Source organism: Bufo bufo, chromosome 7, assembly GCF_905171765.1.
Source record: "Bufo bufo chromosome 7, aBufBuf1.1, whole genome shotgun sequence".
Lineage (NCBI taxonomy): Eukaryota > Metazoa > Chordata > Amphibia > Anura > Bufonidae > Bufo > Bufo bufo.
Genome location: NC_053395.1, coordinates 14787675 through 14815478, shown reverse-complemented (window position 1 = coordinate 14815478; position 27804 = coordinate 14787675). Strand labels below are relative to the sequence as shown.

At 45.5% G+C, this 27804-nt stretch overlaps 1 protein-coding gene across 4 annotated transcripts in view; it reads right to left on the bottom strand.

Moving 5' to 3' along the window:
- Positions 1-27053, bottom strand: part of LOC121008072 — a 31823-nt gene extending 4770 nt beyond the window's left edge. The window contains exons 1-9 of one of the 4 annotated variants that reach the window (XM_040440361.1): positions 26789-27053; positions 14628-14832; positions 12317-12426; positions 11788-11998; positions 10022-10131; positions 8071-8278; positions 4815-4919; positions 888-972; positions 697-798 (exon numbers count right to left, since the gene is read on the bottom strand). In XM_040440361.1, the coding sequence (XP_040296295.1) occupies positions 697-798; positions 888-972; positions 4815-4919; positions 8071-8278; positions 10022-10131; positions 11788-11998; positions 12317-12426; positions 14628-14832; positions 26789-26869 (1217 nt within the window). In that variant the 5' untranslated portion in view covers positions 26870-27053. Of the gene's footprint in view, positions 1-696; positions 799-887; positions 973-4814; positions 4920-8070; positions 8279-10021; positions 10132-11787; positions 11999-12316; positions 12427-14627; positions 14833-25617; positions 25666-26587; positions 26680-26788 lie in introns of those variants that run through there. The other 3 variants (XM_040440364.1, XM_040440362.1, XM_040440365.1) reach the window with 3 other exon arrangements.
- Between the last annotated feature and the right edge of the window lie 751 nt (positions 27054-27804).

The following is a 27804-nucleotide window of genomic DNA, read 5'->3' as shown; positions in this document are numbered from 1 at the left end:
TCCTGAATATCGTTACTTCCGATAATCGGTCGATCCCTACTGTAGGCTAGTGTTTTTTTTTCCTATATTGTGCAAGCACGACCACTACTGATGGATTGCAGGGTGGTCTGTAACATGGAAACGAGCCGTGTATAATGTGATGGAAAAATGAATCCAGCCAGCAAATGAAGCAATATGGAGAATCACAAAACATTAGTAAGTGCCTTGTATTCCCTTCCTCTACATGATAAATGCCATGTGCTGAAGTGAGAGGACCCCTTTAACTCTATAGTGCCTGCAGCGCTCCACAACCCCTCCCCTCTGCTCTTGAGAAATGGCTGGTTGGATGTTCTAGCGGTCATGGACTGCTTACCGCAGAGAGTTTTGGGCACTTTGATGTTAGGGACCGCCCAGACGACACTTGCGGAGGCCCCGCGTGATTGCGTCACGAGGGGGGGAGGGGAAGGGGGGGGTGACAGACTGTGCCTAAAAAAACTGCAGCCTTTAAAAAAATGCGCGGCCTGGATTGTATTTATCCCTGACCCCAACGATTTCAGCTATAACAAAAGCGGACACCCACCATGGATGGTAACATCATATATATCCTGTGCATGGCTATGAAGGCTACTAGTTTATATTATTTCTGAAGTGTAAAACTCTCCACACATATTGACCACGTCGCGATGGGGAGCGGGTCACATCTTTCACTAACAATACCTCTTTTGCGGGTTTCTTCTCTGGAACAGAGGTGGACCGATCCGTGGCTGGTCTTTGGTCAGGAGCCAGCTGTAGATCTGCAGTAGCCATGATTCTCTCGTACTGTGTAATTAAGAAGAAGAAGGACCGTGGATGACATACCATATGGAGACACCATTACATAGGACTCCAAAGTAACGTCTTTCACTTACTCATTCAAGGCGGCCGGGGTGAAAAAGGGTCTTCCCTCCCAGAACTTGTCAGATGTACGGCCAGTGAAGGGGTCTTTAGCCCCACCTGAAATATCAGACACCTTTATGTAGAACGCAGCAGATCGCCATTAGTTGTTGTGGGATGTATTGTCGGAAAATCATTTCTACAAATACAAAGTAACGCGTCCCCGTCGTTATCCTTTACATAATCAACTGCTCCAGTTTCCATTGGTTTCTCTAGAATGACGGTGTAATAATAATAATGGCTACCGGTCACCGACAGTGACCACGTGCCTGGCTCCGATACAACCCCCGACCACTGCACTGTAGAATACCGAAGTGTCAAAATGTTTACTATTGTAAGATCCCCTTTCCCTCACATTTAACAGGATTTGCCTCTAATTTTCAGTTTAATGTGTCTCCTTACCATCACCAACGGTCATGTTTAGTTTTTGCTAATGTGTAGGGACAGAGATAGGGAACTTTTTTCCCAATATACTTTATTTAAAGAAATCGTACATTTCTACTAGAAAACTTGGACAAAAAAATAGTAGTCTTGAGCTCGAATAACAATTTTTTTTTTAGCGAACATCGCAACGAATATTTCGAATGCAGGGCTATATATTTGCTATATCAAATATTCATATTTTTTTTTACATCTGAACACATGATTCCTCCCTGCTTCTTGGCCAATGAGTCATTGGCCCACAAGCAACTTAAGCAGGAAGGAATCAGGACTTCAGATGGGAAAAATGACGAATATTCTAAAAAACTAATATATAGCCCTATATCGAATATATTAGCTTTTTAGAATATTCGTCTTTTTTTTTTTTTTTCAATCTGTACAGTTGTTCCACTTCGGCATACTCCTCCCCGACAAGCGTCCCTGTCACCATGGGAACGCCTGTGGGTTAGAATATACCATCGGATCTGAGTTTTCACGATCTCAGGGGAAACTCAGATCCGATAGTATATTCTAACCCACAGGCGTTCCCATGGTGACGGGGACGCTTGTCGGGGAGGAGTATGCCGAAGTGGAACAACTGTACAGATTGAAAAAAAGACGAATATTCTAAAAAACTAATATATTCGATATAGGGCTATATATTAGTTTTTTTAGAATATTCGACATTTTTCCCATCTATATAGCCCAATATCGAATATATTCGTTTTTTAGAATATTCGTCTTTTTTTTTTTAAATCTGTACAGTTGTTCCACTTCGGCATACTCCTCCCCGACAAGCGTCCAAGTCACCTTGGGAATGCCTGTGGGTTAGAATATACTATCGGATCTGAGTTTTCCCTGAGATCGTGAAAACTCAGATCCGATGGTATATTCTAACCCACAGGCGTTCCCAAGATGACTTGGACGCTTGTCGGGGAGGAGTATGCCGAACAACTGTACAGGTTGAAAAAAAAAAAAAAGGCGAATATTCAAAATAACGAATATATTCGCTATATATTCTTTTTTTTAGAATATTCGTCATATTCTAAAACAAAAATATATAGCAATATAGCGAATATTCGTAAAACACACGTATAGACTGCAATTTAGCTAATATAGTGCTATAAACTTGTTTTCATAGTCGTAATTTTTTTTCTCTTACGAACTTCAGATTTGAAGAAAAATTACAACTTAAAAAAAAAGGTTATAGCACTATATTAGCTAAATTGCAGTCTGTATGTGTATTTTACAAATATTTGCTATATTGCTATATATTAGTTTCTTTGAATATTCATCATATTCTAAAACAAGAATATACAGCAATATAGCAAATATTCGCAAAATACAAATATAGAGAAATTTAGCTAATATAGTGCTATAAACATTTTTTATAGTCTTATTTTTTTTTCTTTTCTGAACTTCAGATTTGGAAAAAATGTACACTATTAAAAAAAATATGATAGCACTATATTAGCTAAATTGCTCTGTTTGCATTTTCTCGAATATTCGCTATATATTCTTGTTTTAGAATATGAGGAATATTCTTAAAATGAATATATAGCACTATATTTACTGCTATATATTCTATTTTAATCAACTTCGCATTACGCGATTTTTACATCTTAGATTAATCGCAATCGCGAAAATAATCTCGAATACGAATATTCGTGAATATGAAACTAATATTCTAGCAAATATTAGTGAAATATCGCAAATTCGAATATGGGACCTGCCGCTCATCACTAATTACCAGCACTCTCTTAAATGACTGTCTGTCTTCCTAATATAGTACAATGCAGTCCTGGCTGGGACGGGCTGCTCTGGGAGCTGCTGGGCATCTGCCCTCACATAGTGGACAATAGATAAATATCTGTACTATATATATATATTTATATTCTTTGCTCTGTCTCACTATCATGTATCAGTATCATGTTTTCTTGTAGGATTTCTTCAAATCGATCTAAAGTGTAAACTGGTCTATTAATTTCTGTAATAAAATGTGAAAAGCGTAAACCGCAAGTAGGAAGCTGGCATGAGACAGGCGACACCCTGCAGGGAAGTTTAAAGGGGTTCTCCTATCTAAGGGTATAGGTCCCCTGCTGTCTGGAATAGGAGCCAAGCTGCAGGAACCTGGCACGGCCACTGTGCTTTGAGCTGTAATTATGTAATTAGTACGCGAGGGTGTGGGGATCGGATACTAATGACCTATCCTGAGGATAGCCTGTCAATATCAGGAGCCCTTTAACTATACATTATGTTTTCGTTTTTTTTTATTTTCCACAGACTGGTTTAAAGGGAATCTGTCACCTGCTTTGACCATTTTAAGCTGTCACCATCGCCATGTTCAGTAAAGTACCTTATTTCCAGCAGTCTTCTTCTTACTTTATTTCGTTTTGTCCTTTTGCTATAAAAGCCCTTTTTATGATATGCTAATGAGGCTCCAAGGTGCCCAGAGGGGCGTTTTTTCCCCTCTCCGGTGCCCAGTGACGCCCCCCTGCAGTGCCCAAGAACGCCTCCTGATCCTGAAATAACCTCCCACAGCCCCGGCAAACGGTTCGGCCCCCTCCCCACCTCATCGTCTACCTTGTAGAAATGCCCCGTCCTCCTTCCTGTCGGCGGCCAGAACAGTAGCGCCTGCGCGATCGTCAAGCTCCTCAGGGCAACAGCGCTCAGGTTACGTCACTGGGCTCGGCGCATGCCCAATGAGACTTTTGAGGCTGTTGCGCATGCGCGAGTTTTCTGGCCGCCGACAGGAAGGACGGGGCATTTCTACATGGTAGACGATGACATGGGGAGGGGGCGGAACTGTTTCCCGGGGCTGTGGGAGGATTTGAGGATCAGGAGGCGTTCTTGGGCACTGCAGGGGGGCGTCACTGGGCACCGGAGAGGGAAAAAAACGCCCCTCTGGGCACCTTGGAGCCTCATTAGCATATCAGAAAAAGCACTTTTATAGCAAAAGGACAAAACGAAATAAAGTAAAAAGACGACTGCTGGAAATAAGGTACTTTAGTGAACATGGCGATGGTGACAGCTTAAAATGCTAAAAGCAGGTGACAGATTCCCTTTAAGTGTTTTTTTTTTTCTGGAATTTACCCGAATCTCAGAAAAGGGCATCTCTGGCACCAATTGAAAATGCCACCTGCATTGTCTGGTAGGATCCTGATCTGTATGGCCCTCCATCAAATTTTCACTACTTAAAACCAGATGCTGATAAATATTTTCTGTTTGCAAAAACGGATAAATTTTTATAAAGATTGACGACGGAAAAAAAAATGAAATAAAATAATAATAATAAATAAAAAAAGCTTAAAAAATATGTTTCACGTGAAAACATGCTTTAAACAGTAGGCCATTTTCTGAGGACACATTCCCTTAAATGGACTGAATGAAGGAATGGCTACCAGGACACATCTGTGACAATGGCGCGGGTCGGCAGCAGAGTTTACCGCGCGTTGGACTGATTTGCTCTCGGTTTTACTTACAGAGCCGCTTTATCACGCTCCTCACTGGCCAGCAGAGATTGCAGTAATGGCGGTGGCAGATCATGTAGTGCATGAACAGAATTCTGGAGAAGGTACACAGGGGATCTGAAATATATAAAAAAATATCCTAAAACAGCAAGGTTAAGACTGGCACGCATACAACTTTGACAGGACTGACTGACTATCTGATGTGTATAGGGGCCCCGTGACGCCAGATAAGGATCGGTTCAGTGGATTTCAACTGCCTGATAAGCCACAGCAAGAGATGACTGGCGGCAGCTTCCTCCCCTCGCAGGACACATGCATGCACAGCCAAGTGTCCATGTGTATGGAGGGGGTCGGAATAGATAGCTGTCGGCAGGACGGTCATCCTTAAAATGTGCACCATAACAAGTAGCTTTTCAGATATTTACACCACGTAAAGTTTGTACGTAGCCCGTGCACATGGAGACACATAGGTCTGCACAGGAGCTGGAGACACAAAACATTGGTGGATCTAGGGTTTCATGAGGTTGAAGTAAGGCTGAGTTCACACGAGCGTGTCCCGGGTGCATTGCGGCAAAGCCGCGCGAGTAGGCACCTAGGTAGTTTTAACTGCGATTGCGTTCCGTTGTTCAGTTTTTATCGCACGGGTGCAATGCGTTTTGCACGCGCGTGATAAAAAAAAATAACTGACTGTGGTACCCAAACCCGAACTTCTTCACTGAAGTTCAGGTTTGGGTTCAAGGTTGTGTAGATGTAATTATTTTCCCTTATAAACATGGTTATAAGGGAAAATAATAGCATTCTGAATACAGAATTCTTAGTAGGTGGTCAATTGAGGGTTAAAAAATAATTCTCACCTTCTCCTCTTGATCGCGTAGCTGCCGGTCCCTTCTTACTTCTTTAATCATGAGCTGCCGGCTAAAGTACCTGTGCTGACGTCAGAGCACATGGTCCAATCACATGATCCATCACCGTGGTGATGGACCATGTGATCTGACGTCACCACAGGTCCTTTAGCCAGCAGCTCATGATTAAAGAAGTAAGAAGGGACCGGCAGCTACGCGATCAAGAGGAGGTGAGAATTTTTTATTTTTTTTTAACCCTCAATTGACCACCTACTAAGCATTCTGTATTAACCACCTCAGCCCCCATGGCTTAAACACCCTTAATGACCAGACCACTTTTTACACTTCTGACCTACACTACTTTCACGGTTTATTGCTCGGTCATGCAACTTACCACCCAAATGAATTTTACCTCCTTTTCTTCTCACTAATAGAGCTTTCATTTGGTGGTATTTCATTGCTGCTGACATTTTTACATTTTTTTGTTATTAATCGAAATTTAACAACATTTTTCCAAAAAAATGAAATTTTTCACTTTCAGTTGTAAAATATTTCAAAACCAAAAAATACATTTCTATATAAATTTTTCTCTAAATTTATTGTTCTACATGTGTTTGATAAAAAAAAAATGCAATAAGTGTATATTTATTGGTTTGGGTAAAAATTATAGCGTTTACAAACTATGGTGCAAAAATGTGAATTTACGCACTTTGACTTTCTGAGCACCTGTCAGGTTTCCTGAGGTTCTACAATGCCCAGACAGTACAAACACCCCACAAATGACCCCATTTCGGAAAGTAGACACCCTAAGGTATTTGCTGATGGGCATAGTGAGTTCATAGAAGTTTTTATTTTTTGTCACAAGTTAGCGGAAATTGATTTTTTATTTTTATTTTTTCTTACAAAGTCTCATATTCCATAACTTGTGACAAAAAATAAAATTTTACATGAACTCGCCATGCCCCTCACGAAATACCTTGGGGTGTCTTCTTTCCAAAATGGGGTCACTTGTGGGGTATTTATACTGCCCTGGCATTTTAGGGGCCCTAAAGCGTGAGAAGAAGTCTAAAATTTTTTACGCATTTGGATTCCGTGAGGGGTATGGTGAGTTCATGTGAGATTTTTTTTGTCACAAGTTAGTGGAATATGAGACTTTGTAAGGAAAAAAAAAAATGTATCAATTTCCGCTAACTTGTGCCAAAAAAAATAAAAAAAATCTTCTATGAACTCGCCATGCCCCTCAAAAGTGATCTTTACGGTTCAATCATTATTTTATTGAAGCATAAAATGGTATAGTACAAAAGTGATCTTTATAGTGCCGCAGCGATTTTACTGTGTATTTGCAGTGATCAGAAAAAAAAAAAAATTCTGTCACTGCAGTGGGGCGGACTGAACGCAAGTGTGTGCACAAGATCAGGCCTGATCGGGCGAACACAGCGTTTTTGTAGAGCCTATAGAACATGTCCTATTCTTGTCCGCAATTGCGGACAAGAAAAGGCATTTTCTATATAGTTCTGGCAGTGTGCGGATCCGCAAAATGCGGAAAGCACATTGCCGGTGTCCGTGTTTTGCGGATCCGTAAAACACATACAGACGTCTGAATGGAGCCTTACAGGGGGGTGATCAATGACAGGGGGGTGATCAGGGGTTAATAAGTGACAGGGGGGGGGGGGGTGTAGTGTAGTGTAGTGGTGCTTGGTGCTACTTACAGAGCTGCCTGTGTCCTCTGGTGGTCGATCCAAGCAAAAGGGGACCACCAGAGGACCAGGTAGCAGGTATATCAGACGCTGTTATCAAAACAGCGCCTGATATACCCTTCAGGGGGTTAAAAAATAAATAAATAAATAAATAAAAATCGCATCTACAGCCTGTCAGCGAATGATCGCCGCTGGCAGGCTGTAGATCAGTTCGTTTACCTTCCGATCCTGTGAACGCGCGCGCCTGTGTGCGTGCGTTCACAGGAAATCTCGCGTCTCGCGAGATGACGCGCCAATGCGTTTAAGAGGAACAAACTGACCGCCCGCAGGACGCATCCCTGCGTTAGGCGGTCGGGAGATGGTTAAAGAATGCTATTATTTTCCCTTATAACCATGTTATAAGGGGAAATAATACAGTGAATCGACTGTCATCTTAGCAACCATGCGTGAAAACCGCACCGCATCCGCACTTGCTTGCTATTTTCACTCCGCCCCATTCACTTCTATATAGAGCATGCCACTATTTTCACGCAACGCAGAAGTGATGCATGAAAAACATCGCTCATGTGCACAGAATGATTGAAATGAACGGGTCCTGATTCAGTGCGGGTGCCATGCGTCCACGTCACGCATTGCACTCGCTTCTTGTAAAGAAAACAAACGCTTCCCTGACATAACCCAACAGTTTATATTTTTCAGTGATTTTTACATTAATTGTGTGCTGCTTACACTTGCAACGAGCTATGTCCGCGCAGGACTCGGTGTGTTTGAGCAAAGTCTGCATTGACCGGCAATGAGGAAGGTCACAGTCAGAAAACATCCCGCTGGACCCCTGACGACGCATGCAGCTCCAGCCGTGAGACATCCGAAACAGCATCTGGCGGGATTTATGAGCTGTCGTTTTATGAAGGTGCATGAGGGCCGGCTTCGTGGCTTTCTGGCAAAAGAAAAATCAGACACAAGAAGACAAAAATGATCAATTATTTAAATTTTGTTTCATCAACTTGACTTACCTTCAGACCCATCTGCATCCAGCAATTGATTAGATAATTAGATTATATTATGCTAAAGGGTTTTTCTGAGAATTGGATATTGGAGGACTATCCTTAGTGTAGGCTGTCAATATCATATCGGAAGGGATCTGACTACCGACACCCCCCACTGATCAGATGGCTGAAGGCCAGGGCACAACCCAGTGCGGTGGCCGTGCCCGGTACTGGCCTAGTTCTAGGAAATCTAGGGGACTCAGGAATTGTGGCACTCAACAATGAGGATCAAAATTCGCCCAGATCATTTCAATGGCGGCCATGCCAAGACTCATCACTTCATGTTCTGCAAAGCTGACCTCTCAGCAGTCATCTCATTATCATCACGGGCAGGATTAAACTAACAGGTAACACCTTTGTTTAGATAACCCAGGAAGCACCATTCACAGTAGGTGATATCCCTCTCTCTCTGCACAGGTCACAGAGCATGCCCACAACAATCTCCCATAGAAGTAAAGGAGTATCTCCAGGCTTCAGCTTCCTACGGTCCATGTGACCGCTGTAAAGTATCTCTAAATACTGTTAACAACTCAGGCAGGATAATCATGTACAGACAAAAGAATAAAATAAAAAAAATGCACAAAGAGAATATAAAAACAGAGTAAAATAAGAATATGCAACAGTAAGTGGTTTGACTTGACAAACAATTTCTAGGTGGAACATTCCCTTTAATTCTACGGGTGCTCCACAACCTACCTCGGCCAGGCCCAGGGGTATAATAAGTCACTTGCGCGCCGCCGGCCGCCCACCTGCGGCTGTTCTCCTCTGTGTGGTCCTGGTATCTTCTCTCTGGGTTCCCGACAAGTTTGAGGACCTTTCCCCCTCAGCCAATCAGTGGCCACAGCTGTATCACATGTCAGGCCAGTGATTTCCCGCTGAGCCAATCACTGGCCTGACACCTGACACAGCTGCAGCTACTGATTGGCTGAGGGGGAAAGGTCCTCAAACTTGTCGGGAACCCAGAGAGAAGATACCAGGACCACACGGAGAAGAAGGGGAGCTGCTGCAGACGGGACCAGGGCCAGGTGAGCGTAATGTTTTTTACACAACATTAATAGAGGGGGCGGGGGTGACATGGGAGAGAGGTGATGTTACATGGGGGGGGGGGGGGATGTGACATGGGGGGGGCGCTAAAATGTAGCTTTGGTTGTGTTGGCAAAAATCCTTGCACCGGCCCTGACCTCAGCCCTCCCCATTGTGTTCTTTACTTCTATTTGCCTCCATTCAGTGTTTTTAGTTTATACTGGTATTGACTTGATTTACTTGTTTATAAATAAATAAAAAAAACCTTAAAAACATTTGAATTAAAATAAAAAACCTCTCTATAGAAAAAGAAATGGTGATGGCTGGGCCTTGTCCGGTTGTCTTGGTTTCTTCAGCTCGTCTCTGTCCCGGCTGGAAGTGTGATGTGCAGACCACTGATGCCACGTGCGGGAGGCGGCACGTCACACTTCTACCCCAGGTTGGACCAAAAGCAGTGGTTATGAAGACGCATCGCAGGAATTTTTTATATTTTTTTTTAACTGAAACAACATGTCCGGCCATCCCCGATTTTTTTCAGTGTCCAGGCAACCCCTTTAAGGACATGGGGTGCTGTGTTTGTCTCGCGACTGATGATAGGCGATCGGCTTTACCTGAGGATTTTGCTTGCGATCTTTACTTAGGCTCCAGACCACCCGGCAATCCTTCTCCCTGCAAACCTTCCCATGTGTAACGATTCCTCGAGAGGTCGCACATCCCGGAACTGTAGAGGACACAAAGATACAGCACTTCATAGCTGCAGAACAAACTGAAAACGCTGAACTTTTGCATAACGCAAAAAAATATTAACCCCTTAAAGACAGATTTTTTTTTTTGTTCCGCTTTCGTTTTTTACTCCTGACCTTCCTGGAGCCATAACTGGTTTTTATTTTTCCATTCCCATAGCCGATTGAAGCCTATTTTTTGTGGGACAAGTTGTACTTTCTATTGGCCAAACGATGTAGAGGGAAGCTGGAAAAAAAAATATATCTAAATGGGATGGAATTGGAAAAACACGTTTTTTACCATAGACGAATATTCTCTAGAAGACAGACGGGGTGGCACTGCCCGGGTTCCACATCCAGGATCGGGGCCTTCTACCCACTAAGGTGGTGCTCTGCCATCAAGCCATTTGCAAATGTCCCATAGGAGAAAAAAAAACCACAAGCCGCACTCGCCAAAAACGGGTTTCTTTATTCCAAAATTCTTGCACTACAAGCGTCAGCATATGCATCAATACAGCGCAGGCATGTACCGTAACTCGTGTTACATGCCTGCAATGTATTGATCCGCCCAATGCATATGCTGACGCTTGTAGTGCAAGAATTTTGGAATAAAGAAACCCATTTTTGGCGAGTGATGCTTATGTGTTTTTTTTCTCCTATTGAACAATTTTACCATAGTTTTACAGGTAAAACTGACTTATTTTATTCACTCTCCAGGTCAGTACGATTACAGCGATGCCACATTTATCTTATATAATTTTTCTTGCATTTTAATATAAAAAAAAAAAAAAAAAAATTTTGAAAAAATATTTTTTCCTTTGCATCACCTTATTCTGACCCCCCGACCTTTTTCTATGGAGAAATAACCAGAAAATGGAGAATTGTCCACTTATACATTTATATTTTAATAGCTCAGGCATTTTGGGACGCAGCAATGCTATGGATGTTTATTTTTGTTTATTTTAATATGGGGATGATTTACATTTTTATATTTGCTTTATTTATTTATTTTTTAAACTTTTGTTCACTTTTCATTTACACTTACTTTAAAAAGGGAGAGAAAAAAAAAGCTCCCCTGAGCATCGGTACAGGGAGGAGGAGGCGCCAGGGTTTCTCAGGAGGGGAGTCTCCTTCTCCCTGGCTGTGCCGCGATCCAATCACAGCGGAGAGCGAGACTCCCCTCCTGAGAAACCCTGGCGTCCCCTCCTCCCTTTACCGATGCTCAGTATTAACATACTAAGCGGGAAAACAACAGGGGGAACAGCGGGGAGTAGGAGCGATATTTGAAAAAAACAGGCAGGGTGGCAGCATCAGCGGGGGGTACCCCGCAAGGAAAGGTATTTATCTAAACTACATAATGCGACTTCATAAAAATTTTAGGTGCAATTTCACTCCAGAAAGTGGGAGGCGTAGTATCATATGGTGTCCATAAATAGCGTCATATAGAGTCATGTACTGTTTAGATAGTGTCACATGGTGTCCGGTTAAATGGCGTCATATGGTGTCCAGATAAATGTATCTAGAGAGGTTTCCTCTGGACACCACATGACGCTATTTAATGATGTGTCGAGTTCAGCAACATTGTGCAGCGTTTTCAGAAACGGCAACGTTGCCTCCAGCAAAACGGACTTCAGAAATACCGGCCGTGGACTTACCTTGGCAGGACATGCCGGCTCTGCAGTACTTCATGTGGCTGAGCGTGGCGTCCACGCTGAGGCACAGCGGTAAATTTCGGAGATCCTTGTCGTGCGTCTTTGCACACATCTCACATTTGTGTTCGCGGAACAGGAGGCTCAGCCGGTCGTAGAGGTGATGGCAGGTGTTTTTAAGAGACGAGAAGGATTTCAACTCTGCTTGTAATTGCAACTGAATAAAGGAGAGGAAACACATTTACTGAAACAAAACTAGAAGGAGCCGGTGGAAAATAAGACAATGTGGTCCTCCCTTACAATGACTTCGCACCGTTACGGCGTCGGTACCCTAACCCACTTGTTGGTGGTCAGACGGCTCAGACGCCCACTAATCCTAACAATCATGGGGCCGTTGCCTCTGTTCCTGCAATCAGTGGGCAGGGCAGAGGTCGGACCCCCACCAGTCACACTTTTATGACTATGTCCACTACCACACCACCACAAAAATGCCCTCATTTTTATTTATTTTTTCCATGTCTTAAACTTCCATTACCTGGACCTTACTCTTGCAATCTCCGCTTAGGTAGAAAGCCACAGGGCACTCGTTCTCTCTGCAGATCTTCCAATGCGACACGATTACTCTCGCAGATGGACAACCGGGAACTAGCGATAAAACGTATAATAAAAAGTCTCATGTAAGAAACATCCCACAGACGTCCCACTGCAGAAAACACATAGCCCGGGACCTTCCTCCCACAGAATTCACCCAGGGAAACTCCCAGAATCACTGAGACCTTATTCTTGAGAGAACAAATAACTTGACAACGATGGGTGACTGCGTCTACAGCGTCCATGCTGGGTAACCGGACACCTCCCGTTTCCATGTCTGTCTTTCTGGGAGAGTTAAAGGGGTTCTCCAAGACCAGGCATAGTGCAGGGGGGAAGAACCAGTTCCAGTTACTAGACTTGTAATGTGACATACCATCTACAGGCACGTCACTGCTGCCGGCGGGCAGCTAGTGGTCTCAGCGGTGGCCATGGTCTTTTTTTTTTAAACCTCTGGACCTTTACAGTCATATGAAAACACGTTCCCAATCTTGGACAACCCCTTTAAATACTGACGAGTTATCTTCAGTACAGGTCATTAAGATCACATTGGTGGGGGTCCAACTTCCGACACCGCAGCCCATCAGCTGTTGAAGGGCCCATGGCACTTGGGCAAGCACCGCAGCCTCTTTATAGTATACCAAGCACAGCGCCATACATGGTATAGGGGCTGTGCTGGGTACTGCAACTGAATCGCATTCACTACAACGGGGCTGAGCAGCTATATGGCAAGATGCCACAGTGGTCGCCGGCACTCCTTCCAACAACGGGCATTTGTCATCAATATTTAAGCCCCCATGTCCCCCAAATTGGAATAACCACCTGAGGAGTATAGGGCCAGCGTAAAGGGGTTATCGAGACTAGAAAATGTCCCCCATATGCTCGGGCCCCTCACACTGAATATACTTACTTGGCTCCCCGCTTCCTGTGCCGCTCCTGGTCCCCGCAGCTGCTTCTCCCCGTGCGCGGATGAAAAAATCCAGTGTCGGGGGGGGAGCAGCCAATGGCAGGCGGGGACGGGGATGATCCTATTCAGTGTGAGGGGCCTGGGCATTTGGGGGACATTTTCTAGTGTGGATAACCCCTTTAAGTATCTCAGCTGTGAGTGAGGTCATGGCTTCCCCCTTACTTGTATAACACCCCAGAGTTGTGTTACTACACTCCTCTACCCTGCCATTATCTCCTAGGAGCCTTTATACGGTCATCAGATATGATTTTGCTCATGTCTTCCACAAATGTGCATATAAATCTATGTTAAATGCAATTGTTCATGTAATTAGCCTGGCATACCAGCAACTCATTGGCAGGTACAAGTTACAGTTTAGTGTATCTGAGCTGGAATGGATTATTCCAGCTTAGCTCCCCCTCTGTGGAGAAGTGGGCTGGACCCACATCCTGCAGCATGGGCGGAGAAGGAAGTTAGGGAGAGAGTACTAGCCAGGGGAAGGCTGTGTGAGATAGTGTCCAGGAGAACCCCTTTTTAGGGAGGACAGCAAGGACATAGTCTTGGCTGAGACATGTCCATATATATCCCAGCTAGAGCACCTTCAGCTCTGCTGGATAAAGAGAGCAGAAACTATAGACAACCTCCAGAGCTCCAGGAAGAAAGCATCCCCTGAGAATCCATCTGTGAGATGAGTCCAGAAACCTAGGAGCCAATTCCTCCTCAGCTAGTCTGTCCCCACAAAGTTACAGATAAGTGCAGAAGCTAACCCTGCCACAGTTACAGAGCTACCAAGCAGATGTTTATCCTGCAAGCTCCACATGTAAAGCAGAAGTACTCATTCCTGCCAATCATTGCCAAAACCTGCTGGGACCAAGAGACCAAAGCTGTATACCGCTTGGATGAAAGTTATTTCAAGTAAAGAAACGTTTGAACTTCACCTAAAGGTCTGGACATCATTTATTCTACAAAGTTCCTCTATTACTCCTACTATCACTACCCTCAAATTTATTGCAAGTGAGCCAGAAGTCCGCCGTACCCAGGTAGGAGACACCGTGACACAATTATCACCACCCTATACAGACATTATAGGCCATTACCCTACTCTGGCATTCCTAACCTGGGACGTGCGTTATAACACCTTGGAAGGGCCCTGGGATAGTACCCTGCGCACGCTGCAATTGGCGTCACGACAAATACAGAATATTATCCACCAGCACCCTGGCCACTGCACTGGCGCTATGCCATGTACCTGGATATAAATATATTTTATACATAAATTGATGATGCCATGCAGCGTTTCCCTTCATCTTACTATTGCAGGACATCCCAGCTCGGCAGTACTTCATGTGGCTGAGTATGACATCCACGCCGTGACACAAGGGTAGCGCGCTGTACTGGACGACGTTGTCTGTGGCCTCACATTGGTCACACTCATGGTCCTGGAAGAGGATGAGCAGCTGCTCACACAGGTGTCTGCATACGTACATATCCATAGGTTGTGAAGGCTCCATGACTGCCTGCAAGAGAAAATGCAACCCCTTTAATGAGCATAAGTAGTAAGAGGGTATATGTTTCGTCAAACTGCAAAGTGACAGGTACCACGCCCCCTTTATACAGATACCCCAGCCCACAATTCACAGTATTGGTTTGAAATACATATATTGTAGGAATAAAAGTTAAGTTTTAGTAGGATAACCAATCAGTGATACAGATACCCCCGCCCCTTTTATATTGCTTGATATTAAGTCTATATTGATTATCACGTCTCAGATTCCTGCTAATATCCTTCAGTTTACAAATGAAGGCAAAAGCACATCTGTTTAAATCAAGACTTTCTCCGACAGGTCACAGGATGTGTTCTACAAGGTCGTGACATCTGTCCTGGACATCAAAAGCACATCTGTTTAGACTTTCTACTGCAATGGTCTTGACTAGAGTTGAGCGAACACCTGGATGTTCGGGTTCGAGAAGTTCGGCCGAACTTCCCGGAAATGTTCGGGTTCGGGATCCGAACTTCGTCCCGAACCCGAACCCCATTGAAGTCAATGGGGACCCGAACTTTTGGGCACTAAAAAGGCTGTAAAACAGCCCAGGAAAGAGCTAGAGGGCTGCAAAAGGCAGCAACGTGTAGGTAAATCCCCTGCAAACAAATGTGGATAGGGAAATGAATTTAAAAAAATAAAAATAAATAAATAAATTAACCAATATCAATTGGACAGAGGTCCCATAGCAGAGAATCTGGCTTCACGTCACCCACCACTGGAAGAGGCCACTGTCACATATTTAGGCCAAGGCACCCAGGCAGAGGAGAGAGGTCCCGTAACAGAGAATCTGGCAATATGTCAGCACAGAATCAGTCTTCATGTCATAGCAGAGAATCAGGCTTCACGTCACCCACCACTGGAACAGGCCACTGTCACACATTTAGGCCCAGGCACCCAGGCAGAGGAGAGAGGTCCCGTAACAGAGAATCTGGCCTTCTGTCAGCGCAGAATCTGTCTTCATGTCATAGCAGAGAATCAGGCTTCACGTCACCCACCACTGGAACAGGCCACTGTCACATATTTAGGCCCCGGCACCCAGACAGAGGAGAGAGGTCCCGTAACAGAGAATCTGGCCTTATGTCAGCGCAGAATCTGTCTTCATGTCATAGCAGAGAATCAGGCTTCACGTCACCCACCACTGGAACAGGCCACTGTCACACATTTAGGCCCAGGCAGAGGAGAGAGGTCCCGTAACAGAGAATCTGGCCTTATGTCAGCGCAGAATCTGTCTTCATGTCATAGCAGAGAATCAGGCTTCACGTCACCCACCACTGGAACAGGCCACTGTCACACATTTAGGCCCCGGCACCCAGACAGAGGAGAGGTTCATTCAACTTTGGGTTGCCCCGCAATATAACGGTAAAATGAAATTAAAAATAGTATTGAATGAGGAAGTGCCCTGGAGTAGAATAATATATTGTTAAGGGGAGGTAGTTAATATCTAATCTGCACAAGGGATGGACAGGTCCTGTGGGATCCATGCCTGGTTCATTTTTATGAACGTCAGCTTGTCCACATTGGCTGTAGACAGGCGGCTGCGTTTGTCTGTAATGACGCCCCCTGCCGTGCTGAATACACGTTCAGACAAAACGCTGGCCGCCGGGCAGGCCAGCACCTCCAAGGCATAAAAGGCTAGCTCTGGCCACGTGGACAATTTGGAGACCCAGAAGTTGAATGGGGCCGAACCATCAGTCAGTACGTGGAGGGGTGTGCACAGGTACTGTTCCACCATTTTATTGAAATGTTGCCTCCTGCTAACACGTTCCGTATCAGGTGGTGGTGCAGTTAGCTGTGGCGTGGTGACAAAACTTTTCCACATCTCTGCCATGCTAACCCTGCCCTCAGAGGAGCTGGCCGTGACACAGCTGCGTTGGCGACCTCTTGCTCCTCCTCTGCCTTTGCCTTGGGCTTCCACTGGTTCCCCTGTGACATTTGGGAATGCTCTCAGTAGCGCGTCTACCAACGTGCGCTTGTACTCGCGCATCTTCCTATCACGCTCCAGTGTAGGAAGTAAGGTGGGCACATTGTCTTTGTACCGGGGATCCAGCAGGGTGGCAACCCAGTAGTCCGCACACGTTAAAATGTGGGCAACTCTGCTGTCGTTGCGCAGGCACTGCAGCATGTAGTCGCTCATGTGTGCCAGGCTGCCCAGAGGTAAGGACAAGCTGTCCTCTGTGGGAGGCGTATCGTCATCGTCCTGCGTTTCCCCCCAGCCACGCACCAGTGATGGGCCCGAGCTGCGTTGGGTGCCACCCCGCTGTGAACATGCTTCATCCTCATCCTCCTCCACCTCCTCCTCATCCTCCAGTAGTGGGCCCTGTCTGGCCACATTTGTACCTGGCCTCTGGTGTTGCAAAAAACCTCCCTCCGAGTCACTTCGAAGAGACTGGCCTGAAAGTGCTAAAAATGACCCCTCTTCCTCCTCGGCCACCTCCTCTTCCATCATCGCCCTAAGTGTTTTCTCAAGGAGACATAGAAGTGGTATTGTAACGCTGATAACGGCGTCATCGCCACTGGCCATGTTGGTGGAGTACTCGAAACAGCGCAACAGGGCACACAGGTCTCGCATGGAGGCCCAGTCATTGGTGGTGAAGTGGGTCTGATCCGCAGTGCGACTGACCCGTGCGTGCTGCAGCTGAAACTCCACTATGGCCTGCTGCTGCTCGCACAGTCTGTCCAGCATGTGCAAGGTGGAGTTCCACCTGGTGGGCACGTCGCATATGAGGCGGTGAGCGGGAAGGCCGAAGTTACGCTGTAGCGCAGACAGGCGAGCAGCGGCAGGGTGTGAACGCCGGAAGCGCGAACAGACGGCCCGCACTTTATGCAGCAGCTCTGAGATGTCGGGGTAGTTGCGAATGAACTTCTGCACCACCAAATTCAGCACATGCGCCAGGCAAGGGATGTGCGTCAAACCGGCTAGTCCCAGAGCTGCAACGAGATTTCGCCCATTATCGCACACCACCAGGCCGGGCTTGAGGCTCACCGGCAGCAACCACTTGTCGGTCTGTTGTTCTATACCCCGCCACAACTCCTGTGCGGTGTGGGGCCTGTCCCCCAAACATATGAGTTTCAGAATGGCCTGCTGACGTTTACCCCGGGCTGTGCTGAAGTTGGTGGTGAAGGTGTGTGGCTGACTGGATGAGCAGGTGGAAGAAGAGGAGGAGGAAGCTGAGTAGGAGGAGGAGGAGACAGGAGGCAAAGAATGTTGCCCTGCGATCCTTGGCGGCGGAAGGACGTGCGCCAAACAGCTCTCCGCCTGGGGCCCAGCCACCACTACATTTACCCAGTGTGCAGTTAGGGAGATATAGCGTCCCTGGCCGTGCTTACTGGTCCACGTATCTGTGGTTAGGTGGACCTTGCCACAGATGGCGTTGCGCAGTGCACACTTGATTTTATCGGACACTTGTTTGTGCAGGGAAGGCACGGCTCTCTTGGAGAAGTAGTGGCGGCTGGGAACAACATACTGTGGGACAGCAAGTGACATGAGCTGTTTGAAGCTGTGTGTGTCCACCAGCCTAAATGACAGCATTTCATAGGCCAGTAGTTTAGAAATGCTGGCATTCAGGGCCAGGGATCGAGGGTGGCTAGGTGGGAATTTACGCTTTCTCTCAAATGTTTGTGAGATGGAGAGCTGAACGCTGCCGTGTGACATGGTTGAGATGCTTGGTGACGCAGGTGGTGGTGTTGGTGGTACATCCCATGTTTGCTGGGCGGCAGGTGCCAACGTTCCTCCAGAGGCAGAGGAAGAGGCCGAGGCGGCGGCAGCAGCAGAAGAGGCCGAGGCGGCAGCAGCAGAAGAGGTAGCAGGGGGAGCCTGAGTGACTTCCTTGTTTTTAAGGTGTTTACTCCACTGCAGTTCATGCTTTGCATGCAGGTGCCTGGTCATGCAGGTTGTGCTAAGGTTCAGAACGTTAATGCCTCGCTTCAGGCTCTGATGGCACAGCGTGCAAACCACTCGGGTCTTGTCGTCAGCACATTGTTTGAAGAAGTGCCATGCCAGGGAACTCCTTGAAGCTGCCTTTGGGGTGCTCGGTCCCAGATGGCGGCGGTCAGTAGCAGGCGGAGTCTCTTGGCGGCGGGTGTTCTGATTTTGCCCACTGTTGGCTCGGTCTCACCACTGCCTCTTCCTCCGCACTGTGAAAGTCAGTGGCACAACCTTCATTCCATGTGGGGTCTAGGACCTCATCGTCCCCTGCATCGTCTTGATCCCTGACCTCCTGTTCAGTCTGCACACTGCAGAAAGACGCAGCAGTTGGCACCTGTGTTTCGTCATCATCAGAGACGTGCTGAGGTGGCATTCCCATGTCCTCATCATCAGGAAACATAAGTGGTTGTGCGTTAGTGCATTCTATCTCTTCCACCCCTGGGGAAGGGCTAGGTGGATGCCCTTGGGAAACCCTGGCAGCAGAGTCTTCAAACAGCATAAGAGACTGCTGCATAACTTGAGGCTCAGACAGTTTCCCTGATATGCATGGGGGTGATGTGACAGACCGATGGGCTTGGTTTTCATGCGCCATCTGTGCGCTTTCTGCAGAAGACTGGGTGGGAGATAATGTGAACGTGCTGGATGCACTGTCGGCCACCCAATTGACTAATGCCTGTACCTGCTCAGGCCTTACCATCCTTAGAACGGCATTGGGCCCCACCAAATATCCCTGTAAATTCTGCTGGCTACTGGGACCTGAGGTAGTTGGTTCACTAGGACGTGTGGCTGTGGCAGAACGGCCACGTCCTCTCCCAGCACCAGAGGGTCCACTAACACCTCCACGACCATGTCCACGTCCCTTATTAGATGTTTTCCTCATTGTTCCTGTTCACCACAATTTTGAGAATGGCAAATTTGGGAATAGTTTTTCAACCCAGAACAAAAAATGTGCTTTTACGGTCGCTACAAATAACTTGACCAGCTAAAACAGTACAGATTTGGTTGAATAGAGATGTGAGACCTGTTTTTTAGGCGCTGGGTGACAGGCTCAACTTGCCCCTGATGTAGTATATGGCCAAAAAATAACCACACTATCGATGGTTAAATACACTTGGTGATAGCTCGTGCTGGCGCACCACAAGCCACAAAATGGCCGCCGATCACCCCAGAAAAAAGTGATCTAAAAACGCTCTGGGCAGCCTAAAAACAGTGAGCAAGTCGATATTAGCACTTCAATGATCCACAGCTGCAGATCGATCACAGAATGAAGTCTTTTGGAGGAGTTAATCTGCCTAATCTCGCCCTAACGTCGCAGCTGCAACCTCTCCCTACACTTGTATCAGCAGAGTGACGTGCAGCGCTACGTGACCCAAGCTTATATAGAGGCTGGGTCACATGCTGCACTGGCCAATCACAGCCATGCCAATAGTAGGCAAGGCTGTGATGGCCTCTTGGGGCAAGTAGTATGACGCTTGTTGATTGGCTGCTTTGCAGCCTTTCAAAAAGCGCCAAGAAAGCGCCGAACACCGAACCCGAACTTTTACGAAAATGTTCGGGTCACGGACACCCCAAAATTCGGTACGAACCCGAACTATACAGTTCGGGTTCGCTCATCCCTAGTCTTGACATCTGTCTGGACAGGCCACAGGCTGTATTCTTGTCATTGATTTTATTCCCCTTATAAAATCTTACAGGCCTATAATAAACCTATAAATTGTACAGTAATGCCCGCAGCCCGTACTAACGGCGTCTTGTATTTGTCTGTTTTGATACCTTATAGTCTTCGAATTTTTATATAAAACTTCATAAAGTCGCCAGGAAATATTTCATTGCGGCTTTATAAATACATTTTGTGATTTGATAAAGGCATTTATAACATTTGATAAGCTTTTTATATAAAAGCCACCACTTTGTTTTTGGTAAGCCCACTAAATTTTGTAATTTGATAACATTTGTTAAATTCTATCTATTTATCTATCTATCTATATTTCTATCTACATATCTATGTATCAATTACCTATCTATCTATCTACAGACATGTCAGGACATGTCCTAATATAAAGTCTATACATATATCTATCCATCTATGTATCTAAACAACCATATACCCCATCTATCTAAATTCTATCATCTATCCATTTATCTATCCAGCTGTTATCTATGTATCTATCTATCCTTCGGTTATCTATCCATTTATCTATCCAGCTATCTATCTATACATCCATATACCCCATCTATCTAAATTCTATCTATCTACCTACAGTCTGTCTATCTATCTATCTACCTGTTTTCTATCAATTATCTATCTATCTGTTATCTATGTTTCTATACATCCATATACCCCATCTATCTAAATTTCTATCTACATATCTATGTATCAATTACCTATCTGTCTATCTACAGACATGTCCTAATATAAAGTCTATACATATATCTATCCATCTATCCGTTATCTATGTAGCTAAACAACCATATAACCATCTATCTAAAATGTATCTATCAATTTATCCATCTATCTATCCTTCTATCTATCAATTATCTATCTATTTTATCCAGACAACTGTCTATCTATCTAGCTATCCGTTATCTATGTATCTACACATCCATATACCCCATCTATCTAAAGTCTATCTATAAAATTATCTATCTATCTATCTATAGTCTAGCTATCCATCTACCTGTTTCCTATCTATCAATTATCTATCTATCTACTTATCTGTAGTCTATCTTTCCAGCTATCTATATTTATAGTGCTTGATATAAAATGTATATACTGTTGTGCACTGTCACAGATGTCCTAAGACATATCCTACACAACCACCCCCACCACTCTGTGGCAATACACACAGCAATGTTGTAGAGTTGTATTCATTTAAAATGTTTACACAATACAAAATTTCAAAAATGTTGTACAATATGCTGTAAAAATGTCAAATAGCAAGATAGATAGATATAAAGATAAATGGATAGATAGATATGTGATAGAGAGATAATGGGAAGATAGATAATAGAAAGATAGAAAGACAGCTAAAATAGATATTAGAAGCTAGATAAATTGGCAGATATTTAGATAGATTGTTGATAGATAAATAGGCAAATAGGTAGATAGCTAGATAATATAGATGTTTAATAGAAAGATAAATAGATAGAAGGATACAAAGATAGATAGATATACGGATAAATTGATCATTTTGACATATTTACAGCATATTGTACAACACTTTGAAATTTTGAATTGTGTATACGTTTCAAATGAATACAACTTTGCAACATTGCGGTGTGTATTGACAGAGTGGTGGGGTTTGTCTGTCTATATTGGCACAGATATACGGAAAAATTGCTCATAGATAGATAAATGGATAAATTGTTAAATAGCTGGATAGATAGAAAAAAAATAGATAGAAAGATAGATAAATCGATAAATTGTTAGATAAATGGATTGATAGGAAAATAGATAGAAAGATTGGACGTTAGATATTAGAAGCTAGATAAATAGATAGATAAATAGATATGTGGTAGCTAGACAAAAAATATGGATAAATTGTTAGATAGATGGATAGATAGAAAAGTAAATAGATAGATGTTTGATAGATAGCCATGTTATAGTAGCTAGCTGGTTAGAAATAGATAGAAAGATAAATGGATAAATTGTTAGATAAATATTTTATCAATCTATCTATTGAAACGTTAGATTGTGCTAGATATACGGATAAATTGATCCTTTTGAAATTTTTACAGCATATTCTACAATTTTTGAAAATTTGTATTGTGTAAACATTTTAAATGAATACAACTTTGCAACATTGCGGTGTGTACTGACACAGAGTGGTGGGGATGGTTGTGTAGGATATGTCTTAGGACATCTGTGACAGTACACAACAGTATATACATTTTATATCAATCAATATAAATATAGATAGCTGGAAAGATAGACTATAGATAAGTAGATAGAATTTAGATAGATGGGGTATATGGATGTATAGATACATAACAGATAGCTGGATAGATTGATAGTTGCCTGGATAAAATGGATTGATGGATAGATAGATAGAAGGATAGATATATAGATAAATTGATAGATACATTTTAGATAGATGGGTTATATGGTTGTTTAGCTACATAGATAGATATATGTATAGACTTTATATTAGGACATGTCTGTAGATAGACAGAATAGATAGATAGGTAATTGATACATAGATATGTAGATAGATAAATAGATAAATTGATAGAATTTATCAAATGTTATTGTAACATCCTGGAGTATGTCACTAAACTCTTTCTTCCTGCTACAACATGTCAGGTGCATATGTATCGTCATCTTGTGTAATCTAACATTGCATTTTCCATTATATGTATTTTCTGTGCCTGTTTCATATATTATGCTGTAATTTCCATGTACACCAGCAGGTGGCAGCAATGTGTTTAGTTCAGTTTAGCATAGCTAGACTGGAATAGTTCATTCCAGTGTTTAGCTCCCCCTCTTCTAGGAGCAGAAGTGGGCTGGTCCCACGCCCTGCAGCAAGGGAGGGAAGAAACCAGTTAGATCCAGTGTGTACCAGCCCCCTCCTTGGGGAAGGCTGTGTTGGTAGGAGCTCCTAGTTACAGGGATCCCAACCAAGGATCCAGCCTCGGCTGAGGCCCAAAGATCCTCTTCCCAGCCTGAGTCATCTACCTCAGTGCAGGTTGACAAACAAGCAGCCACCTCCGGATCTACAGATCTCCAGGAAGCCATTCCCTGCGAGCAGAACTGTGAGTGTTTAATCCAAAGTCCAGGAGAAGCCAAATTCCTCCTCAGCTAGTCAGGCCCAAACCAAGCAGATTACAGACAGAGCAGAAGACAGATACCTGCCAGATTCTACTAGGCGTATGACAAGAAGCAGAATCCATATAGATTCCTGCCACATATTGCCAATACCTGCTGGGACCTAAGGACTATTGCTGTACTCATATGGATTTATGCAGCACCCAAGAAGAAAAACTACCACAAGAGGACACAGTTTTAAATTAGAGGGGCAAAGGTTTAAAAGTAATATCAGGAAGTATTACTTTACTGAGAGAGTAGTGGATGCATGGAATAGCCTTCCTGCAGAAGTGGTAGCTGCAAATACAGTGAAGGAGTTTAAGCATGCATGGGATAGGCATAAGGCTATCCTTCATATAAGATAGGGCCAGGGGCTATCCATAGTACTCAGTATATTGGGCAGACTGGATGGGCCAAATGGTTCTTATCTGCCGACACATTCTAGGTTTCTATGTTCATTCAGTAAAGACAAGTGGAATTATATCACAAGTCTGGATCTCATTTACTATTACCCAAGTTCCTCAATTGCTCCTATTGACAACACTCATTTTATTGCAAGTGAGCCAGGAGTCCAGCCGTACCAAGGTAGGAGACACCGTTGACACTACACAGAGACACTATCCCCCTCTGGCATTCCTCACCTGGTACGTGAGCTATAAGATCTTAAAGGGCCCCGAGACTATAACCTGCGCACATTGCAATTGGCGTCACAAACTAAAAGCCATTAATTTTGCGCCAGTGTGCATCAGTCCCAATCCGGCTTACTGCATTATCAAATTACTAAATTTAGTGGGCTTACCAAAAACAAAGTGGTGGCTTCTATATAAAAAGCTTATCAAATGTTATAAATGCCTTTATCAAATGATATCAAATCACAAAATTTATTTATAAAGCCGCAATGAAATATTTCCTGGCGACTTTATAGTCTTCGAATTTTTATATAAAACTTCATAAGGTATCAAAACAGACAAATACAAGACGCCGTTAGTGCGGGCTGCGGGCATTACTGTACAATTTATAGGGTTATTATAGGCCTGTAAGATTTTATAAGGGGAATAAAATCAATGACAAGAATACAGCCTGTGGCCTGTCCAGACAGATGTCACGACCATTGCAGTAGAAAGTCTAAACAGATGTGCTTTTGATGTCCAGGACAGAAGTCACGACCTTGTAGAACACATCCTGTGACCTGTCGGAGAAAGTCTGGATTTAAACAGATGTTCTTCTGCCTTCATTTGTAAACTGAAGGATATTAGCAGGAATCTGAGACGTGATAATCAATATAAACTTAATATCAAGCAATATAAAAGGGGCCGGGGGTATCTGTATAAAGGGGGACATCCTCTTACTACTAGCATAGATCGGATATCTCTCACGGACCGTCCAGATCAGGCGACGTCTTCTTGTGGGGTTGTCGCTGTGTGTTCCCATAACGATATCAGGAGAAGAATATCCCCTGGGCGATCCCCCAGCCGTTTTTACTTTCACTTGTCATCAGCTTTTGCTTTCACTTTTTACCTTGTATTTTTATCACTTTATGCCTGACTGTTCTGCTGAAGATCCCGCCGCAGATCAACATGGGTTACACTGCTCCACCGTGGATTTTACCCCCGTACATGGAGGCACCCCCCCCGTACACAGAGGCACCCCCCCCCGTACACGGAGGCACCCCCCCCGTACACAGAGGCACCCCCCCCCCGTACACAGAGGCACCCCCCCCCCCCCGTACACAGAGGCACCCCCGCAGCAGGAGGATTTCTACATCTACAGCTTGTTATTCTGCTGTGTGCTGTACACAGAGGCACCTAACCCCCCCCCCCCGTACGCGGAGGCACCCCCCCCGTACACAGAGGCACCCCCCCCGTACACAGAGGCACCCCCCCCCCCCCGTACACAGAGGCACCCCCGCAGCAGGAGGATTTCTACATCTACAGCTTGTTATTCTGCTGTGTGTGGACGGTGTCTTAGAACCCCCATCCACTGGTATTGTACTGCAAGTTGCTACAGTTCAGTGGTGCGGAATCCTTACAGCAATCTGCCAGGTCTGAACACTGCCTTAAACCTCTGCCGCCGCCGAGAAGATTCCCAGTCCTGCGGTATCCGCGATCCTGCCCGCTGCTCCCGTGAGAGATAACCCTACACCAGGGGTCGGCAACCTCCAGCACTCCAGCTGTTGAGAAACTACAACTCCCAGCATGCATACTTGTTCTGCTCTTCTTAGAACTCACATCGAAATGAATGGAGCATGCTGGGAATTGTAGTTTCACAACAGCTGGAGTGCCGAAGGTTGCTGATCCCTGCCCTACACAAAGAGGAACAAAAGTCACTCCGTCCGGAGACCCCCCTCCCTTCCTCTGCTGTAGACCCCCCTCCCTTCCTCTGCTGTAGACCCCCCTCCCTTCCTCTGCTGTAGACCCCCCTCCCTTCCTCTGCTGTAGACCCCCCTTCCTTCCTCTGCTCTAGACCCCCCTTCCTTCCTCTGCTCTAGACCCCCCTCCCTTCCTCTGCTGTAGACCCCCCTTCCTTCCTCTGCTGTAGACCCCCCCTCCCTTCCTCTGCTGTAGACCCCCCCTCCCTTCCTCTGCTCTAGACCCCCCTCCCTTCCTCTGCTCTAGACCCCCCTCCCTTCCTCTGCTCTAGACCCCCCTCCCTTCCTCTGCTCTAGACCCCCCTCCCTTCCTCTGCTCTAGACCCCCTCCCTTCCTCTGCTCTAGACCCCCCTCCCTTCCTCTGCTCTAGACCCCCCTCCCTTCCTCTGCTGTAGCCCCCCCTTCCTTCCTCTGCTCTAGACCCCCCTCCCTTCCTCTGCTCTAGACCCCCCTCCCTTCCTCTGCTGTAGCCCCCCCTTCCTTCCTCTGCTGTAGACCCCCCTCCCTTCCTCTGCTCTAGACCCTCCAGGACGTATATATGACATGGTATGCATTATTCGTGTAGGATCCCTTTGAGACAGACAGGCGGAGAGCCGAGCAGACAGAACGGATAACACGACGAACACTCACCGGCTCGCAGACTCCCGCTGCTTCACTCATGACCCTTAAAGTGAAAGTGCACTAAGTTCCTCATTGAGCCAGCTGCTGCTGCCGCCCCCTACCGGACGTGCGCGGAGTCACGCCTCCAGCACACACACGAAGGAAGTAGCCTAATAAAGCTGAACAAAAGTAATAAAAAAAAAACAAAAAAAAAACAAAAAAAAAACGCACCTTACTAGATTGAAGACCGGCCAGCAGCAAGCAAGGGACCGACGACTCCGCAGTGATGGGAGGAAGGCAGGAGGAGTTCATCTCTTTCTCACTGAGCGGTCACATCTGGTGATCACAGAAGAACTGGTCGGGAGCACGAGGGCTGCAGGAGGAGGAGCCAATGTGTGACGTGGGTTATCTTCCTGGGACCCGGCCCCTCCTCCTCCTGCACGTCTCTCCCCGGAGGCTGTGCGAGGAGGCGGGGCCAAGAACGCAGCGTGATCGCGGACTGGCACAGTGAGTGAGAGGCAGGACGGGGCTTGTGGTTCCGGTAGCCGCTCCAGGTGATCACACACTGGAGTTAGTAGCAGGCTTTTCATTAGGTGCTGCACATCTCGGCTGCCATTACACATGAGGCCGCTTCATGAACTACAACCACCGAGTTGCACTAACACCGTTGTACCAATCTCTAAGTAGTGAGACCCCTAGAGGCCATACACGGCATAGAACATGTTGCTGCATCCTTCACCAACTACACAAAATGGTGAACATGGCCCAGTAGAGGAGCACCGCCAGAGCTGGCTGCCAGCCCGTGTGACATAGGAGGTGTCTATTTTCTGGGACTGGCTGTCTCTGACCTGAGACCTCCCCAAGCTCCTCAGCAGTCTCCGGTGTAACGTTACATTACCCTACTTCGCGAGATTTCCCTACCTCGTAAATGACGTGAGGAGGCGTGCCGATCTGCGCATGCGCAAAACGACGGCTTAGGGAAATCTCACAGCGGAGTTCAGCTGGACACTGGGACACTGCGCATGCGCCGGAGAGCCTCACCAGCCTTAGAGTAGGGAAAAATTACTGCCCAGTGCGCAAGCGCAGCTAACTACAGAACATCCATCCGATCTCCGCGCCTGTGCAGATCGGCACAACTCCGGCACGCCTCCTCACGTCATTTCCGGTGCAACTGGAAGTTACGAGGTAGGGAAATCTCGCGAAGTAGGGAAATGTAATGTTACACCGGCAACAAAGAAACAGTGGCA